This window comes from Herpailurus yagouaroundi, unplaced genomic scaffold, assembly GCF_014898765.1.
Source record: "Herpailurus yagouaroundi ecotype Mexico unplaced genomic scaffold, PumYag 182, whole genome shotgun sequence".
In the NCBI taxonomy this organism is placed as follows: Eukaryota; Metazoa; Chordata; class Mammalia; order Carnivora; family Felidae; genus Herpailurus; species Herpailurus yagouaroundi.
In genome coordinates, this window is record NW_024412413.1 from 27827146 (window position 1) to 27847324 (window position 20179).

The following is a 20179-nucleotide window of genomic DNA, read 5'->3' on the forward strand; positions in this document are numbered from 1 at the left end:
AATTAGAAAAATAAATGGTTAAATATAAATGATTTCGGAGGAAAAAGCAGTCCATTCAGAGGCAGATGTAACATATGTTTAAAATAAATATAAAAAAATAAGTAAATTAATTAAAAAGTTAATTAATATTAGTCTAGGAGTTCTTTCTCAGGTGCTGTAACCCCAGGAAACTATGTGGCTTAAGGTTAAGTTGGTAGATAAAATATTTAGAATTCAATTCTATTTTCTCCTCTCCTTTAAGTTTAGAGGAAAGATTCTATATTTGCATATCAGATATTTTATTCAATCTGGAATTGTCCTTGAATATATTTTTTAAATGTTTATTTATTTTGAGACAGACAGAGAGCATGAGTGAAGGCAGTGCAGGGAGAGAGAGAGGGAGAGAGAGAATCCCAAGCAGGCTCCCCACTCAGCACAGAGCCCAACGTGGGGCTTAGTCTCACTAATGATGAGATCATGACCTAAGCTGAAATCAAGAGTCAGATGCTTAACCAACTGAGCCATGCAGGTGCCCCTATCCTTGAATTTTTTTAAAAAAATTTGGGGCGCCTGGGTGGCTCAGTTGGTTAAGCGTTTGACTTCAGCTCAGGTCATGATCTCGCAGTTTGCGGGTTCAAGCCCTGCATTGGGCTCTGCGCTGACAGCTCAGAGCCTGCTTCAGATTCTGTGTCTCCCTCTCTCTCTGCCGCTCCCCCTTCATGCTCTGTCTCTCTCTCAAAAATAAATAAACATTAAAAAGAAACTAAAAAATTTTTTTTTAACATTTATTCATTTTTGGGAGACAGGGAGCATGAATGGGGGAGGGGCAGAGAGAGAGGGTGATACGGAATCTGAAGCAGGCTCTAGGCTTCGAGCTGTCAGCACAGAACCAGATGTGGGGCCCGAACCCATGAACCATGAGATCATGACCCAAGCTGAAGTTGCACGCTTAACAAACTGAGCCACCCAGGCACCCTGTCCTTGAATATTTTTTACAAATTGCATTTCATCACTACGAAACTTACTTTTTGCAAATGAGGTTGTGGCAAAGACTGCTTGCTGGTTGTCCCTCAAAAACTTTTCACCCCTCCTTTGTAGTAACAGAATTTCTGAGTTTTAGTGGGTACATGTCCATTTCCAATAAATACTACATCTCCAAGCTCCCCTGTGGTTAAAAATGACCAAGCGACTAAATCTGACCAATGAATATGAACAAAAGTGTGCAGCTTCTGGGCCATGTCCTTAAACAGCAAAGCTCTGATCTCCTGTCCCCCTTTCCACTTCCCCCCGGCTAGAATGGAGACATGCCAGTGACTCGTCTTGGACCACACAGAAAAAGCGATTTCCCAGGGATGGCAGAGCCAGCATCCCATCCAGGTTTCCACGACAAACACCTCGCTCCCACATGACATGTGAATGCACATCTTCACGTGGCTCTTCACCGAGTGATGGTCATGGGCATGTCCTCCAGGTTCCACCTGACTTCTCATGATGCCCAAACCCGAGCCTCAAAACTGACTCTCTGACCCACTCTCTCCGCCAGTCTCAGTGTTGTTGCTCAACCAGCCTTTCAGCAGATAGGTTAGGACACCCGGGGACGGCTTCGACTTGTTCCCTCTTCACCCACTTTGTCCATCAAAAGGTCCTCCTGCTTTTGCCTTTGAAACATCTCTCCCATTTATCTTTTTCTATTTGTGTTCATTTCTAACATTTTAGGATAGGTCAGTGCCCCTTACAGTGTTGGGAATTTGGTAGATAGAAGACAGGGGTCCATAAAAATCTCTGATAATTCCAGGTGGAGGCCGATTTTGGAGGGAGAGTCATGTTTGAGCACAGAGCTGTGTTTTGCTTCATTACTTTGATTTGGTTTTGTCACAATGCAAAATTATTTTTAAAGTGGTGATAACATCAAAGAAAATTAAAATTGTCATCTTTTCGAAAGGAAGTGGGAGGGGCGTGGCCTGCAGGTCAAGAACAGTTGAGAAGCCCAGGCCCGGCTCTTTTCACCCCACCCTGCTTCACTGAGGAATTTGCAGCGGGTCTCTGTGCTCTGGTACCCTCCTGCAGCTCTGTGCCGTTTTGTGCTTTGCTTCTGATAACTCTTTCTTCAACAGCCCTTTAAACCTATCATGCTCCTATCCAAGAGCTCAATGACTTCTTGTTGCCAGCAGTTTTCTGGCTGGGTCCCTCTGCTTGGTTTCCAAGGTAGTTGCTGTGATTCTGGAAGCCTGCTATGCTGAGGTGGCCTGGTGCAGGTCTGATCTCTGCCATTTAATCAGCCAGGTGGCCTTGAGGACGATTCTAGAACCTCCCTAAGCCTCAGATTCCTTACCTATAACATGGAATTAAGTGTAACTTCTCTGCATAACTCACTGGAAGGAGAAAATGCATGAGACGGCCCCTTGAGGTCAATTGCTGGGCATGTCTATCTTTCCTAAACGGCAGTTGCCAGGTGGGCATTGTGTCCTGAACTGCCATCTAGCGCTCTCCCTAAATTAGAGGAGATTCTCAACGAGGTGTATTCAGTAAGGAATTAGCGCCCAGCTCCGCCCCCTGGATCACATGACCATAAATAGGCAACCCCACTTCCGGCAGGGCTTCACACACAGCAGGTGACTAATCAAGAGTCTATGCAGACATGAATCAATGAGTGAATGCAAATCTTATTTCAGTCTGGCAGCCCTTTCTGATCATGATAGTATTTACTGAGCACCGGCTGGGTGCCAGCCATTCTTTCGAGTGCCTATCCATCAGCTCATTGAATCCTCACAACAAAGAGAGGAAACTGAAGTGTGGCAGGATTGCTGTAGGGGCCCGAGGTCACACAGGCACAACAGGCTGAGCCAGGAAGCGAGCCTGGCAGTCAGCCTCGGGGGGCTCGCCCTCTGGACCTCAAACCATGTTGCTAGAGTCTCCACCTGCCGGGTGGCTTCTGCCTCCAAGCCTTTCTTCCTGCTATGCTTCTCATCTGGGATGTAATCCCTCCTGTCCTTCCAGGGACCTCTATCCTTTCTATACCCCCAAACCCACCTCCAGCCCCATGGACCACCCCAGTACGCCAGCTTCACAGACTCTTAGCTTTTCTGAACTTACGCTGCAGGTCTGCTCATTATGGCAGAGCTTCTCAGCCAGAGGGAAAGGATTATACAGAACAATTACTTTATATTCTCCAATGGTATCTACCTAGCACAGCGTGTATTACATAATAGGGTCCCAATTGACAGGGTGGCCGCCCCAGTCACTGGGGGAGTAAAATGATGATGATAACAGGTGATGTCGAGTGTTTACCGTATTTCAGACCACGAGCTAAGCTCTTCATGTATATTACTTCATTTTAACAACGGCCTTATGGTCATCCCATTTCATAGGGAGAAAATGGAGGGCCTGGAGCTAGTTATGCTGTGAAGTCTTTGATCAAGCCAGAGTCTGCATGAGTCCCTAGGATGCTCTGATCCACATTTTCCATTGCCTCAGCCATACAGAGCAAATGCGATTCCTCCCACACTTCAATTAGTAATGATTGGACAAGTTACAAGATAGCATAGATGTTGAATCAAAAAAAATTTTGTTTTAATGTTTATTTATTTTTGAGAGAGAGACAGAGCACAAGTGAGAGATGGGCAGAGAGAGAAAGAGATACAGAATCTGAAGCAGTCTCCAGGCTCCAAGCTGTCAGCACAGAGCCCGACATGGGGCTCCAACCCACAAACCATGAGATCATGACCCAAGTTGAATGCTTAACTGACTGAGCCACCCAGGTGCCCCCAAAGATGTTGAATTTTTAAAGGAAGCAGCATTTGCCTGCAAGAGTTAATTTTCCTTCATAGAAAAGTTGTCTGGTGGTTGGTGACAAGATGTTTTCTGCCATGTGTTCTTTAAAAATATGTTTCAGGCAAAACAAGGAGAGAAAATCACAGAGATATTGTGAGTGATTAAAAGAGAACATATTCCAGGAACCGGGGCAGCACATTTTACCCAGAAGATTTGCAACATTAGGAAATGCTGGAAGGTGGACCTGAGAATGGGAAAGAATGGAAAACTGCTCGGAAGGGCCACCCCAAGAATGTCTGATGATGTCAGCCTCCCACATACAATGCCATGTGGATGAAGGCTTTACTTCTGGTTCATAAACTTAGATTTATTATTCAAGTGGACAGCTGGGGACTTTGTAGGACTAGTTTAACAATTTCCATCTACGTACCAAACTTCTGGGGAGGGACATAAGTCCTAATTGAACATTTGTGTACCTCTGGAATGAAGCTTTTTGTTTCTATCCCATAGTAGAGGCCACACAAAAATCTTCCGTAGATGTCTACATTTTTGGCAATTGTCAAGCCACTTCACTTTTCCTTCAAGGATCCCTGAAAAACAAGACACAATCAATATATTTTTAAATGCATGTGACATTGCAGCATAAAAGTTAACCAAGATCCACAGAAATCATTTAGAAACACTGACTATCCCTGGAGCCAAACCGTATCTTAGGTTCATTTAACATATTGCTTGTTTTTTTTTTTTTTATTTTTTTTATTTTTTTTATTTATATATGAAATTTATTGTCAAATTGGTTTCCATACAACCCCCAGTGCTCATCCCAAAAGGTGCCCTCCTCAATACCCATCACCCACCCTCTCCTCCCTCCCACCCCCCATCAACCCTCAGTTTGCTCTCAGTTCTCAACAGTCTCTTATGCTTTGGCTCTCTCCCACTCTAACCTCTTTTTTTTTTTTTTTCCCTCCCCTCCCCCATGGGTTCCTGTTAAGTTTCTCAGGATCCACATAAGAGTGAAACCATATGGTATCTGTCTTTCTCTGTATGGCTTATTTCACTTAGCATCACACTCTCCAGTTCCATCCACGTTGCTACAAAAGGCCATATTTCATTTTTTCTCATTGCCACGTAGTATTCCATAGTGTATATAAACCACAATTTCTTTATCCATTCATCAGTTGATGGACATTTAGGCTCTTTCCATCATTTGGCTATTGTTGAGAGTACTGCTATGAACATTGGGGTACAAGTGCCCCTATGCATCAGTACTCCTGTGTCCCTTGGATAAATTCCTAGCAGTGCTATTGCTGGGTCATAGGGTAGGTCTATTTTTAATTTTCTGAGGAACCTCCACACTGCTTTCCAGAGCGGCTGCACCAATTTGCATTCCCACCAACGGTGCAAGAGGGTTCCCGTTTCTCCACATCCTCTCCAGCATCTATAGTCTCCTGATTTGTTCATTTTGGCCACTCTGACTGGCGTGAGGTGATATCTGAGTGTGGTTTTGATTTGTATTTCCCTGATAAGGAGCGACGCTGAACATCTTTTCATGTGCCTGTTGGCCATCCGGATGTCTTCTTTAGAGAAGTGTCTATTCATGTTTTCTGCCCATTTCTTCACTGGGTTGTTTGCTTTTCGGGTGTGGAGTTTGGTGAGCTCTTTATAGATTTTGGATACTAGCCCTTTGTCCGATATGTCATTTGCAAATATCTTTTCCCATTCCGTTGGTTGCCTTTTCGTTTTGTTGGTTGTTTCCTTTGCTGTGCAGAAGCTTTTTATCTTCATAAGGTCCCAGTAATTCACTTTTGTTTTTAATTCCCTTGCCTTTGGGGATGTGTCGAGTAAGAGATTGCTACGGCTGAGGTCAGAGAGGTCTTTTCCTGCTTTCTCCTCTAAGGTTTTGATGGTTTCCTGTCTCACATTCAGGTCCTTTATCCATTTTGAGTTTATTTTTGTGAATGGTGTGAGAAAGTGGTCTAGTTTCAACCTTCTGCATGTTGCTGTCCAGTTCTCCCAGCACCATTTGTTAAAGAGACTGTCTTTTTTCCATTGGATGTTCTTTCCTGCTTTGTCAAAGATGAGTTGGCCATACATTTGTGGGTCTAGTTCTGGGGTTTCTATTCTATTCCATTGGTCTATGTGTCTGTTTTTGTGCCATGCTTGTTGTTTAAATGTCTTAGAAAAATGCACTAATTTGAAATCAGCGTCTTGAAGAGAAAAATGAAGCTTAATTAATTTAATTCAGTAAGTTGGAAATGTATTGTGCATTTTTATTTCAATAATATTAATAAAGCCTTTGTAGGTTTCTCTTCATCCCTACACCATATAGTCTTTAATTAGAGGTGGGAAAATCAGACAAACAAGGACAAACGTATCTTTTGTACTAACCGTAAAACCTACATTAACTTCATAAGGATGATTATTGCTTTTTGACAAGAACTCATTTTCTCTTCTGAGGGTTTATATTAATTTTCCCACATTAAAATAACATATTACTAATGAGCTTTTGAAATAATTTTTGGAAGTATGGAGGGCAAGTCATAGACCCACAGAATCACACGGTGGGTGGGATTCTTGAGAATTCATCTTTAAGCTCATAGACTTATAGGAAGCCACAGGAGTCTCTTCCCTCAATGATAAGGATCTATTTTTTTTTTTTATTGAGAAATCTCCAGAAGAGATGCTGTTCCCCATCTCACAAACCTATCAAAATGAGTAATAATCTGCAAAGTTTTAAAAAGTCTTGCTTTGAGTTTTTGTCTTGTTCACTTAATAAGCTCAATTCAAGTTCCTAGGGTCATTTTAGAATTTGAACAAAAAATTTAGAAAGAGGGAAGAAACTCCCAACTGAATGGCCATTTTACTTTGAAACTTGCAAAAAAGTATTATTTCTGTACAGCTGATAATCGTCAATTTGAGTTGCTCCCTTTGGATGCTTCCCAGAAAATCTTGGTTTATGGGAATATATCAAAGGTTTCTTTATTTGAATTTAGTTATAGAAAGCTCCACAAATAAACTTAAGGCATCAGAGGACTTGCTTAGTTCCTATTCCCAAATTTCAGTTCTCGAGACTGCAGCTGGCATAATTTTAGATGAGCTCTGGATTTCAGTGACCTAAAAAAAAAAAAAAAAGATGAATGATAATTTAGCCTCCGGAAAGGCTCCCCATGGTGTTTACCCCCATTTGCTTTGTGTGTGGGTTCAGCATGGATGTGAAACACAAAGTGCTTTCAATCATCTGGGAAGTAGGTCTTTCCTGCCTGAACTCACTTCTGAACGCCTTGGAGACAGAGCCAGTCCTGCACAAACTTGGCGTGGGAGTTCTCATCGGGTCTGCCAGGATGTGACTGGAGTCCATTGTTTTGCGTGTTTGATTTACAATGCACTCCCACTCGAATCCATGTTTCCGAGAGCCATGACCTCAAGTCAATGGAATTGCCTTCTAGTGTGGAAGTCCAAATGGTTCCCAGCAGCCACGGGGCCCTCCATCGCTTTGAGTAAACTTAGACTGGAGCTCTGGGTCACCTATCTCAGGGGCTTACTGATTGACCTTTCCATCTTTTCCTTGATGCTGTAGATCATGATTTTCTCCATAGAGTCTCTACTCCATTTCCAGACATTCTTCAGCAACAAGGTGCCGAGTCACCCCACCTGTCCAGTGGGGCCACCAGCAGCTCAGGCAGGTGGAGCCGTCCTCACTGTTCATTTTGCTCACACCACTGCAGAAGCCAAAAGCAGACTTTCAGAATATCACTTCTCCTATTAAGGCACTGAGAAGCCTGGACATGGGAAACTCTTAGAGACTTTATTCAGTAATTCTATGACATACCTGTGAGCTTGCTAGGAAAGTTTATAAGCCGCAGACTAGACTTTGGTTTTGAAAATTCCATATTAAACTGTCTTTAGCAAGTATCTACCCACCAGTGCCAAAATCAGGGTTGGAAATGGGGTCGTTAAATATGGTTAAGAAGTACTATTGAGGGGCGCCTGGGTGGCTCAGTCGGTTAAGTGTCTGACTTCAGCTCAGGTCATGATCTCAGGGTTCGTGGGTTCGAGCCCTACGTCGGGCTCTGTGCTGACAGCTTGGAGCCTGGACCTTGATTCTGATTCTCTGTTTCCCTCTCTCTGCCCCTTCCCTGCTCTCTCTCTCTCTCTCTCTCTCTCTCTCATAAATAAACATTAACAAAATAAAAAAAAAGAAGTATTATTGAATATTACTGACTTGTTACTTTCCAGTTAAAGAAACGAAAGACTCCTTGTTCAGATGTCTTGTCTCCCCAGTAATGGTGATAAAGGCAGCCGTACTCAGCCCTCCATGTGACACCACCCAATCCTCCTAAATAGTTTGGAAATTCGTCATGATTTTGATGTGCTGGAAAAGTGTGAAATTTGTTAAATCTCCCAGAGAATGCATGGTCTACCCATGGCAGTGATAAGATATATTAATATACACGTTCCAGCTTTGTCTGCCCTTCTCACTTAAGAGTTTAGTTTCACCCATTGGTTTCTCCCTTCTCCCTGGCCCTTGGTGGAGATTTCTGGTTTCACCAGCTCTGCTCCCATCCTCACTGTGATGCACAGTTAGGAGAACTGAGGATGCACATGGGGGTAAAAGGGAAAGGAAGGAATTTTGTTCATTGGGGCAGTTCTTCAAGTCTCCTTTGTCGCTGAGATTCAGGGCAATGAAGAGAAAGTGAAAACAGAAGTCAAGAGGCTAAGTTGATCTACATGATATAGAGCAGAGACAGGAATGAGGAGGGATAAAGACAGACAATTTTCAATAGGGAGAGGTTGGGCCAAAAGGCAGTTGCAAGGTGTGCAAGCACCGGGAAGATTTGAGTAAGTACTGCTATGGGTTATACACTGAATTTCCATCAAAGGCATTTGAGAGACACAAGTGAAGGTGCTAACGGCTCTTCCATTTCTTTCATCCGCTGGACTGTTTTTTGGAATGCGACATGGTCTTGAACGGAGGGGCCCTGGCTTTTGATGACATATGACGAGTGGAACCCAGTGTTTGGCTGCTATGCACACAGGTGCATCAAAAAGTACTATTCGTACTGTTAGTGTGTTCTCTCCCTCTTCTCTTCTCCCACCTGAGTTGAGCTGTAAAAGGGTCCTACCCTTAACTAAATGTTTTCCTTGGGGCACGTGGGTGGCTCATACAGTTGAGCATCTGACTCGATTTCAGCTCAGGTCATGATCTTATGGTTCGTGAGATCGAGCCCCACATCAGGCTCTGAGCTGACGGCGCAGAACCTGCTTGGGATTCTTGATATTTTTTCTCTCTCTTCGCCCCCCATGCTTGTGCTCTCTCTTCCCAAATAAATCAATAAACATTAAAAATTTTTTAAAACATTTTTTTTGTGCTGCAGGCTATTGCCCCTTTTCCACTTTTATGCTCAGTCCAGGCCCAGGTTAAATCCTTTGTCTTGTGACCAAGGCACTCCAGGACCAGCCTCAAGTGGGCTAAGGCACACTATAGAGATTCTCTTTGCTTCCCCAAAGACAGCTGCATCCATCTTTATGCCCACATGTCAGCCCTTGCATTTTGGAGATCTGGGTACAGCTGACTCAATGGCCCAGGGAAGTCCAAAGCCCTTATGTACATATTTAGAAACTCACTGAGAGACACGGACATTCCAATGGCTTTCTCTGGCCCCTGGACTCCTGTTTGCACACATACTTCTTTTTTGAACAGCATGGGACAAATGCCAAGCCAGGTCCATTGGTTGGTTTCCTATGTTGGTTTCCACTGTTAACCCCCTCCTGCCAAACACTTTATGAATTACGTATTTATTTTACTGAAGATTTTGGGTTGTGGGGAGGGGTCAAATACATGGCCCACAGCCCTCCGCCATTTTTCTGGTGCCATTCTCTTCTCTGAAAAGAGAGCTCTTTGTCTCCCTTACCCCTGAACTTTGCCCCCTTTCTCTCTCAGCCTCTTGCTTAGCAATTTATGCTTGTCTTTCACAGTTTGACCTCATCCACCACGGACAGGCTTCTCATTTGGCCACGCTAGCAGCTTTATCAAAGTATTTCTTCTGAAAACATTCAGGGCTCATTCCTCACAGGAATTCTGCCAGACACAGCCTTTTCCACTTCCCCATATACCAATGGCAGGTCATGAAAGTGAGTACTTGGGTGCATGATGAATGGAACTCTAGGAGCAAGGCTTCAAGGTTTTCTGAGGATCCCCTTCCCTTCTCTGCACCCCAGATTCCTGTTTTGGAAAATTGCAGAAGTTTCTAGACCACCTCCAAGTTCTCATCTGGTCAAAATGGCTGTGATTCTCATCAAGGTTGGGAAGGATGAGGAAGGACGCTGGAACCGCAGGTGTGGAGAGGCTGGGGGTGGAAACTGTGAGAAGAGGAGTGGGGGGAGAGGGCCTTCATCTGTGGGCTTAGTGGCTGATTTCCATGCTGACTCACTGGCAGCTGCATTCCAGCCAGGGTGGCTGGGAGCTCCAGTAATGGGTTTCCTCAAAACACACAGGCCCAGGCCATTGCCCCATATTTCCACGCCTCAGGGGACAGCTCTGGTGGCCAGCACCCACTTTTAGTGCAGGTAAATGTAGCAACACGCAATCTCCCCCACATAACAATATCAGGCAGGAAGTATCAATGGTAAATAATTTAGACAAAGATCCAGGCAGGTAATTGGAAGCTTTTAGAGTTTTGAAACTCCTCAGAAGAGAGAATAAAGCTATTTGATGATTCTAAAAGTAGCTATGAGTTTTTCTTTTATCTCCCCTTTTGGATTTATTTTTCAGGTGCATTAGGGAAGAAAAGAACATCTCTATCAAGAAAGAGTGGACATAAAAGGCCTTTCAATGGATGGGTCTAGAGCAATAGGATCTGCTTTTGTTTTGTACTAAGTATCCAATGTGTTTAGGGGATCAGTGAAAGGAATTCAGGGCCCCAAATCAAACATTCTTCTCATAAATCTGTCTTGGTGGGACACAGCATGGTGCTGGGCAGCCAGCGTTTGTGGGATCTTGGGAAATATGCTTAAGCTCCCTAAACCTCATCTGTGAAATGGATAATGAGAATGATGATTTCATCAGGTTGGTGAGGGGTTTTGATGAGATAATCTACGCAAAGTGCCCAGAACAGTGTCTGGTATTTCTCAAACACTCGGTCTATGGTAGGTAGAGAGAGGTCTTAGCCACTGTTTAGTCGAACCGCACGAAGAGACCTAGTATAAAGTTTTGTCTCTTTCTCTGTCTCGTCCTGACTGTTTAGGAAAGAGCAGGGAGCATTCTACTCCCATCAGTGTTTGCCAACACAACGTACAGACACTCATAGAGCCCAGGCCCATGTGGTACGGGGGTAAATTCATCCCAGTGCATTCAGAGCCCAATTCCAGGCAACCCATAGCATGACACAGATTTCAGTTCTCCAACAACGCTGTTTGTTGTTTGTTTGTTTGTTTGTTTGTTTGAGAGAGAGGGTGCAAGTGAGTGAGGGGCGGAGAAAAAGAGAGGGAGAGAGAGAGAGAGAGAGAGAAGCAGGGTTCGTGTTTTACCTGAAGTGGGGCTCGGCCTTACCTGATGTGGGGCTCGAGCTCACAACCCACAATTCAGATCATGACCTGAACTGAAGTCAGACCCTTAACTGATGAGCCACCCAGGTGCCCCAACCACGCTTACATCAGAGCATAGTAGGAGAACGAATGTCAGCTTCAGACAGGACTGAACTGGAATCCTGCCGGCCTCTTCCTTGAACGACTGTATCTTCCAGCAAGTTGCCTAATTTATCTAAGCTCCTGAAAAATGAGGATAATATCAGATCTCACAGGGGCACTGTATAGACAAAGAGATCATAGATGTCTAGCACGCAGCACAGTGCCTGGCCATAACAAGGGCTCAAGAATGAGTCACCTTTATTATTTTTACTTACTATTACATTATTATTATTATTATTATTTTATAATTATTACATGTTATGAGCATTATAATTCTTATATGTATTCTTATATGTATTGTATATCTTGTATGTATTGTAATATTATGATTAACTACCTGTGTGTGGTGATGCTTTTGCTTCGTACCATGGGGCTGAGGAAGGCAGATGCACCTTCCGTTCTTCCAGAGCCTCTACCTGACTCCTCAGTTTTGTTTCATGAGGCTAACAGCTCCCCAGCAATGGGAAATTTACCTGAGGTGTTGGAAATAGTTCTGGTGGAAAGACCATTGGATTTTTTTTTTTTTTTTTTGCCTGAAGACTTTTATCCAGGTTCTTTTTTGCCACCTACTGGCCATGTGACCTTATAAAGTCACATAATCTTTCTTAGCCTCAGGGACATATGGGGAACATGTAATCAACTTTATAGTTTTGTGCTAAGGATTAAAAGAAATGCTTGACAAAGTGCCTGGTAAAGTATTATGCATTGTAAGGGTATTGTATGTTACCATTACAACATTTCACCCCCTATTTCTTTTCCCTAACTATCTTTGGCTGCTATATATATTTCACGTGTAAATGTAAACCAGTTGATATGAGATTTTTCCACAGTCGTTTGGAAGCAGTGGCTGAGCTTTGTTAAATTCATCTCTGTCCTAGCTTGGAAGGGAGAGAAATGGACCTGGATTCTTCCCAGTTTGGGTCCCTGGCTAAGAGTCTAATCCATCAGCTTCCAGGGAAAACTTTTGCAGTAGGGTTATTCATATATTTGGAAATCTAATGAGCTTCAGTTTGAGTAGCAAATTAAATACTGAAAGGCTGAAGCTACAAAAAAGGAGCCAAGTCTCTTCCCAAAGATCATTTTTCTTTTCTTGGGTCATTCCACAACCAGGCTTTCTGGCACATCTGGGCCATGGCAAAGGTGCACTGATCCACAGCGAAGTCTTTGGGGAAAATGGTGGCCTTTCCTCCTTTGCCTTGCCTCTGAGCTGATGCCCTGGTGGGGCTACTTGCAGCTGCAGGGAAGAGCTGGTTTTCTGGAAAAGCTTGGACCATTTTCTCTGGATCACACAGAAGGGCTCTGGCATGATACTGAAAAGGTACAGGTCAGACTAAAGAAATACCAAAGGGAAGAGGGTTGGTCAAAGGAGCTAGAGAAGTCAAGGAAAATTCCTTCAAGATTTGCTTATTAACAAATGCTTAAGTTCCCCAGCAGAAATTCCTTGTTCTGGTACTTTGGAAGCCACTGCTGCCATGTTGTACAAGGTCAGGGCCAACATTTCCGTTGTGCTCCATGAGGTGTCCGAGGGGCCGCCATTCACATAGACTACAACGTAAAGGGTCCTTCAGGCTTTTGCGCACTAGGATTTTCCTGGAACCAAATCGCAAAATAGCCAAACTTCTGGTCACAAACAAAGCCTCGTTTTTGGTCCTATTTTCTCCTTACACTGTACCAATTTCTTCCACAAACAAACCAATGAACAAAGAAAACATTTTTAAGCCCTACCCAAATTTCAGGAAAGAAAGATGATGTAATGTTTCCAGATGTGCACCATTTAAAATTCCAAAGTGTGCAGTGGACCATGTATTTATGGGGAAAGCAGATTTGTAGTTAAAATGTGTTGTTGAGCATTCATCTTCTTTCCCATTTAATTGGGGTGTAATAATTCCCAGTACCTGTTATGTCCAAAGAGTCTTAGGAAAAATATAAAAGAAAATGGTACTTTCCTTTTAAATAAATCCCAAAGTCATCTCTTTGCCTCAGGCTCTCGAGATAAAAGACAGTGACTAAGTAATTCAGGCAGTAGGTCTGGTGGCTCTGACAGAGGCTGCCTCAGAAACACCGCAGGAAGAGAAGCAGAAGGAGGCTCATAGTCAAGGAAAGCATGGACTTTCTCTTCACCTGTACCGTTAATCACAACAGGGAAAACTGGAAAGCCACCGTTATCAAGCAGGAGCTGTGACCGCGTGGATAGAAACAGGTCGTCTTCATTATAACCTTTTTCAAAACCGAAATGGTATTCCCATAATAAACAGTTCACTGCTCAAGAAACCAACTCCCCCCATCTCCCACATGCTTAAAGAAAATTCTACTTAAGACATCTTTTTTTTTTTAATGTTTATTTTTGAGAGAGAGAGAGAGAGAGAGAGAATGAGTAGGGGAGGGGCAGAGAGAGAAGGGACAGAAGATCTGAAGTGGGCTCTGTGCTGACAGCAGTGAGCCTGAGGTGGGGCTTGAACTAATGAGCCATGAGATCATGACCTGAACTGAAGTCCGAAGCTTAACCGACTAAGCCACCAAGGTACCCCTCCTTTGGATATCTTAATTTAATTCACGCTTTACCTCCGGTTGGCTTTGTTGAGGCCTACATATCCCGCATGGTTTCTGATACAAATATCACCTTTGATTTCCGTGCTCATGTTGGTTGATTAGTTAAGCTGGTGTTAGTAGTAAGTGATTAAAGTAGCAACATTTTACACTTCATCCAATAGTCCTCAAAAATATCCATAAAGTTAATTTTCCTGCTGGCTTCTAAAAATATAGCATTAAATTTGGGGGGGGGGCATCCATTAAATGTACTGGGCTCAGCACTTCTCTTCCCTTGTCTTCATTATTCTTGTTTAATGTCTGAAACCTGCTCTAAAGACTTCACATTTGGGGGGGTGTCTGGGTGGCTCTGTCGGCTAAGCGTCAGACTCAGGTCGTGATCTCACGGTCCGTTAGTTCGAGCCCTGCATTAGGCTCTCTGCTCTCCGCACAGAGCTTGCCTCAGACCCTCTGTCCCCGTATCTCTCTGCCCCTCCCCTGCTTGTGCTCTCTCTCAAACATAAACATTAAAAAAAAGACTTCACATTTGTAAGCCATCTCAAATTTATTTTAGCATAAGGCAGATGGCCAATTCATATGTATATGTTCATATATCTAAGGGTCAAACAGAACACATCATACAAAGTGCCACCAGCCTAGCAAAGTGTGTCTTTGGGATGACAGTCACTCTTTTCTTGTTGCCAATGCTTCAGACACTCTTCTTCAGGATTCCATAGTGCCTACCATGTTGCTAAACCTACATGCTCCTTGATAGACCTATTTATTAAAATAATGAGTAATGTGTCCCATTAAGAGTTTTCCAACAGTGTGACAATGTGATGGAGCGAGAGAAGGAAGACAGATGTGCTTCTGATAATGTTACCTACCACTCTAGGGAGTAGAGAAAGCGGACCCAGTGTAAAAAGCCACTAAAGGAAGTGACAGCAGTAAAGACAGAGATAACAAAAACCCAGAAAATATTTTTGTTATAGGACCTCAGCAGACAAAATGCTATGGGGAGAAAGGTCACAGTTTGGCTTCAACAAGAAGTAATTTGAAAGACAATGATGTGAGTTTATTTTCGAGTAGGGGGCTTTGATGCCTGGGCAGGAAATAGAGAGCAGGTCTTCTCAGGAGGCACTGAGATGCTTGAGAACTGCCATTGCCCAGAGGCTATCATTAAGACCACGCAGACTCAGGCTTAGAAGTCCAGGTCCACAACATATTAGTTCTGTGACCTTGGCCAAATTATCTAACCACTGCAAACCTCATTTTCCTTCATGGTGACGTACGAAATGGCTCCCGTGTGAATAACAAATGTCCCAGTCTTGCCCTGGTGAGCTTCTTGTGAGGCACTGTGGTATTACCCTTCGTCTGCTTCCCCTTCCTGGGGAGGATTGCACGTACCCCCTCCACTGAGGGTGAGCTTGGCCACGTGCCTGTCTTTGACCTTTGAAGTATCAACAGACATGCCGTGCGTTGCTTCAGGCAGAAACTTGAAGAGTCAGTGAGTGCTTTGCCCTAATCTCTTATGTCTTTGCCATGAAGACTGGTAACATTCCAGGTGGTGGCTGCTCCCTCAGCATGGGTCCCAGAGCGAGGTCAGTGACAAAAAAATGGAAACAGAGCATAAGTGAGATATGAGCCAAGCCACTGAGATTTGGGGACTGTTATTGTGGTACAAAAATGAATTTAACCTGACCGATAGAGGACTTTTTAAATTCAGGAAAAGCTTTTATAATCCATCTTTGCACACTTGTAACATTATGTGAAGCATTCACGTGTGGGTTATGTTATAGACTTTGGCAAACAGTCTATTGATGCACCATGCTTTAGTAGTCTGTAAAGTGCTCTCATGCTGTGGTCTGAATATTGGTGTCCCCTCAAACTCATATGTTAAATACTAACCCCTAATGTGACAGTATTAGGAAGTGGGCCCTTAGGAGAATAGGTCATGAGGGTAGACACCTTGTGAAGGGGATTAGTGCCTTTATAAAAGATGCTCCAGAGAGATCTCTACCTCCTTCTGCCCTGTGAGGATACAATGGGACCAGAAGGGACCCTCACCTGACCATGCTGACACCCTCATCTCAGTCTTCCACCTTCCGGAACTATGAGCAATAAATTTCTGTTGTTTCAAGACTGCCCACTCTTGTTATATTTTGTTATAGCAGCTGGAGCAGATGAATACAACTTATGTGTTTTGATGAGAAGTTGCTATTTCTCCAGACTATTTACTAAAAACTACATGTAAATACGTTCCGACTCTGAAGGATTGAGATTTTATCTAATTCCCAATGCTACATTCTTCCTCTTGTTTTTCAAAGCATTTCTTATTCAAATCTGTTTTCAAAATTTACTAAAGATCTCCTTACTATCACCTAATTTCATGCTTGTTTCACCTTAGTAAGTACTCCCTCCATATCTCACCTCGAGCATCACTGCCTTCCAAAGAATCTATCTGTAACTACTTCACCATCTTCCCCAACCTAGAAGCTTTCTTTCATAATATCTATGTTCCTTTCCTGCCCCCCAGCATTTATCTCAATTTGATTGTATCATTAGCATCATTATTGGATTAATTTCTCCCCCACTAGACTGAAAACTCCCCGGGACCAGGGAGTGTATCTAATTTTGCACATTATCATGTATAGGGTCTCAGCTCCACACCTAAGCACTTAGTGAGCGCTCAATAAATCTCAATCTATGTTTATTTTACTTTATTTTTAAATTTTTCCTACATTTTTTTTAAATGGATTGTAAAAATTTAAATTTTGCTGAATGAGGATATGGATTAAAAAGGTCAAAGTGGAAAAGTGGGGGAGAAGGTCCAAATATCTACTCAGGAAGTAAATAGCATTTATCATACCAAAGGTACAGACTTTCCTCTTTTCTTCTCCTTCCATACAGAAGTCTTATTAAAGGTGTTGATAAATGTGAAGGTTTATTTTGTTCCTTTCCGAGAGCCAGGAACCTCGTTAGAAGAAGAACTGAACCATGTAATTAGCCTACACTAACTATTGCCATGAATATTGCTGTAAGTTGAAGCAATTTAAAAAAACAGACTTGGAAATGGTTTTTCCATGAATGCAGAATTTTCTGTTAATAAAACCCACACAGGAGAGGTGACAATGGCAAACAGAAATCTGCCAGTTATTTTTGAAAATGTCAACTGACAGAGCATCAGATGATGGTTCCTTTGTGGGAGGGTGCTGATAGAACTTTCTCAAGCACAATAACACACACGCACACATCAAGGGGATGTAAACAGCTATCCTGGGAGGTGGGTGAATTTACTGCATGAAACTGGGATGTCCCAGAAGGATTTTGCCTTTGTGAGCATGGAGATGAAATCCATCAGTAGTGAGGTCTCAGAAGGCTCAGCATAGTCCTTGATGATGCCAAAAACACTGTTTACAAAATTGAAGCTTGTCTAGGGTCAGAGAGAAAGAAGACAAGAGTACACATACTTCCAAGGGTAAGGAATAAACAATTTTTCTAATTTTTTAACATTTATTTATTTTCGAGAGACAGAGACAGAGCATGAGCAGGAGAGGAAGAGAGAGATAGGGAGATACAGAATCTGAAGCAGGCTCCAGGCTCTGAGCTGTCAGCACACAGCCCGACATGGGGTTCAAACTCATGAACCTCAAGATCATGACCTGAGCTGAAGTCAGAAGCTTAACTGACTGAGCCACCCAGATGCCCCCTTCTGGTTAATTTTAAAACATGGCTACTGGTACCTTCCTGCTTTGACTCACCTGACTTAACTCTTCTAGGTTTGCAAAAAGTCTCTATAAATCTACATCCAGAAGATATTCATGAGTTTGTAGATATTTTAGTGTATTCATGAAGATCTTTTTAGAAAATGCAATGCACATTACTTTATATTTTTCAATATTGAAACTTGCCCTTTGGGAGAACATTGAACATAAACCTGAGTATAACTTTACAAAACAAGGTAGCAACCAGTATTTTCAAGGTTTAAGAATTTTACTAAATACAAATGATGACATTTAAGCTCCATAGAACACATATGGGAAAGGTGCTGTTCTGTACGAAGTCGCTGTTGCTTGCGTGAGCCCCCTCAACAGTCCTGCTGAACATAATCTGTTCAAATGGGCCTTCTCTGCTTCTGGGGGCCAGAAAAGTCTCAAAGGTTCTCTTCCTGCCATGGCACTAACTTGAGACCAAAACAACATTCATACTAAATTTTCATTTATTCCTTCCTCTGCAAAAGACCCAAATATCCTGTACATTCAGGAAATTAAAAATAAACAATTAATGAGCTAATATCTGATAACAGGGAAGATGTTTAGATTTGGAGAAAGGCATAGATATTAATGAGACATTAAGGGAGTCTTTATGTTATTATTACTTGATCAGATGCTTTCATACAATAGGAAAGCAAAAGCAACTCAAGAAGGAACTATAGTTCTCCAGATAACTTGCCCTCATTCTATGCACTAGAGATCAATTTATTGAAACAGGACTACTTTGTAAAAATATGATGAAACATTCAAAGGGGCCAATTATTTCAAAGAGCTTAGGTGTGAAAAAACTGGACTTCAGACCACCAGTCTTCTCCAGTTTCCATTTTCATATTAATGCAGTGGAGGCGCCTGGGTGGCTCAGTTGGTGGAGCGTCTGGCTTCGGCTCAGGTCATGATCTCGCAGTCCGTGAGTTCGAGCCCCGCGTTGGGCTCTGTGCTGACATCTCAGAGCCTGGAGCCTGTTTCAGATTCTGTGTCTCCCTCTCTCTCTGACCCTCCCCCATTCATGCTTTGTCTCTCTCTGTCTCAAAAATAAATACACGTTAAAAAAAATTAATTAACGCAGTGAATGGTTCTAGAACTTGCATCAGAATCACCTAGAGGCCTTGTTAAATCAGACATTAGTGTAACCCCCCAAGTATCTGATTCAGTAGGTCTCTGATGGGGTCTGAGAATATATATTTCCAGTAAGTTCCCAAGTGATTCTGATGTTGCCAGTGTAGGGACCCCCACTATGAGAACCACTGACTTAGAGCTTCCCAAAGTTCATGTACAGGCAAACCTCATTTTCTTGCACTTCACAGATATATCATTCTTTACAAATTGATGGTCTGTGGCAATCCTGTGTTGATCAAGTCTATTGGTGCCATTTTCCAATAGCATTTACTCACTTTCTATCTCTGTGTCACATTTTCATAAATCTCATGTTTCAAACTTTTTCATTATTATTATATTTTGTATGGTGATCTGTGATCCATGATCTTTGATGTTACTATTGTGCTTGTTTTAGGGTGCCACGAACTACGTCCATATAAAAGGGTGAAGTTAAAATCGATCAATGTTGTGTGTGTTCTGACTGTTCCCCCAAATCAGTCATTCCCCCATCTCTCTCCCTCTCCTCTGGCCTCCCTATTCCTTGAGACACAACAATATTGAAAGTAGGCAATTAATAGTCTTACAGTGGTCTCTAAGTGTTCAAGTAAAAGGAAGAGTCAATTGATGTGACAAACTTCATTGCTGCTTTGAGAAATTGTCACAGCCTCCTCAGCCATCAGCAACCACCACCCTAGGCAGTCAGCAGCCATCAACACTGAAGCGACACCCTCTATCAGCACGAGGGTTATGACATGCTGAAAGCTCAGACAGATGGTGGTTAGCATTTTTTAGCAATAAAGTATTTTTAAATTAAGGTAAACCACTGTTTTTTAGACATACTGCTATTGCATACTTGATAGACTACAATACAGTGTAAATATAACTTTCATATGCACTGGGAAACCCAAAGATTCATTTGACTTGCTTTATTGCCATATTCACTTTATCATGGTGGGCAGGAACCAAACCCACAATATCTCTGAGGTATGCCTTGAGTATTGTTGTCTGGAAATCTGGAAACATCCAAGTATTTAAAAACCATAATTGTAAGAAACAGAAGTCATTGCTACAGAATCTTTGAGAAAATTTAGAAGAAATAGTATTTCTGCTATAAGATTCTTAAGCTTATACAAAATTTTGCCACTTAAAAAAATAGTGAGTCCTCTGGTAGATTTATTTTACCACTTGACTTACAACAAATAACTTTGGGAAACTTGTATTGATTGTGTAAAGGAAGATATGTATCCTCTAAATACACTGGGACATTTGAAAATAAATAAACTCAAATTGACCTTAAAAAAAACCCAGAAAATGCTAGTTTGAAAAGCTTGTGTAGCTTACAGTGGGAT

General features: G+C 42.5%; 1 protein-coding gene across 1 annotated transcript in view; it reads right to left on the reverse strand.

The window, feature by feature from the left end:
* Positions 1 to 20179, reverse strand: part of PLEKHG7 (pleckstrin homology and RhoGEF domain containing G7) — a 69028-nt gene that overhangs the window by 13797 nt on the left and 35052 nt on the right. The window contains 8 exon segments of the mRNA XM_040490423.1: positions 3781 to 3889; positions 4240 to 4340; positions 7293 to 7386; positions 7389 to 7471; positions 13386 to 13487; positions 16937 to 16952; positions 17294 to 17395; positions 17724 to 17845. Coding sequence (XP_040346357.1) covers positions 3781 to 3889; positions 4240 to 4340; positions 7293 to 7386; positions 7389 to 7471; positions 13386 to 13487; positions 16937 to 16952; positions 17294 to 17395; positions 17724 to 17845 — 729 coding nt within the window.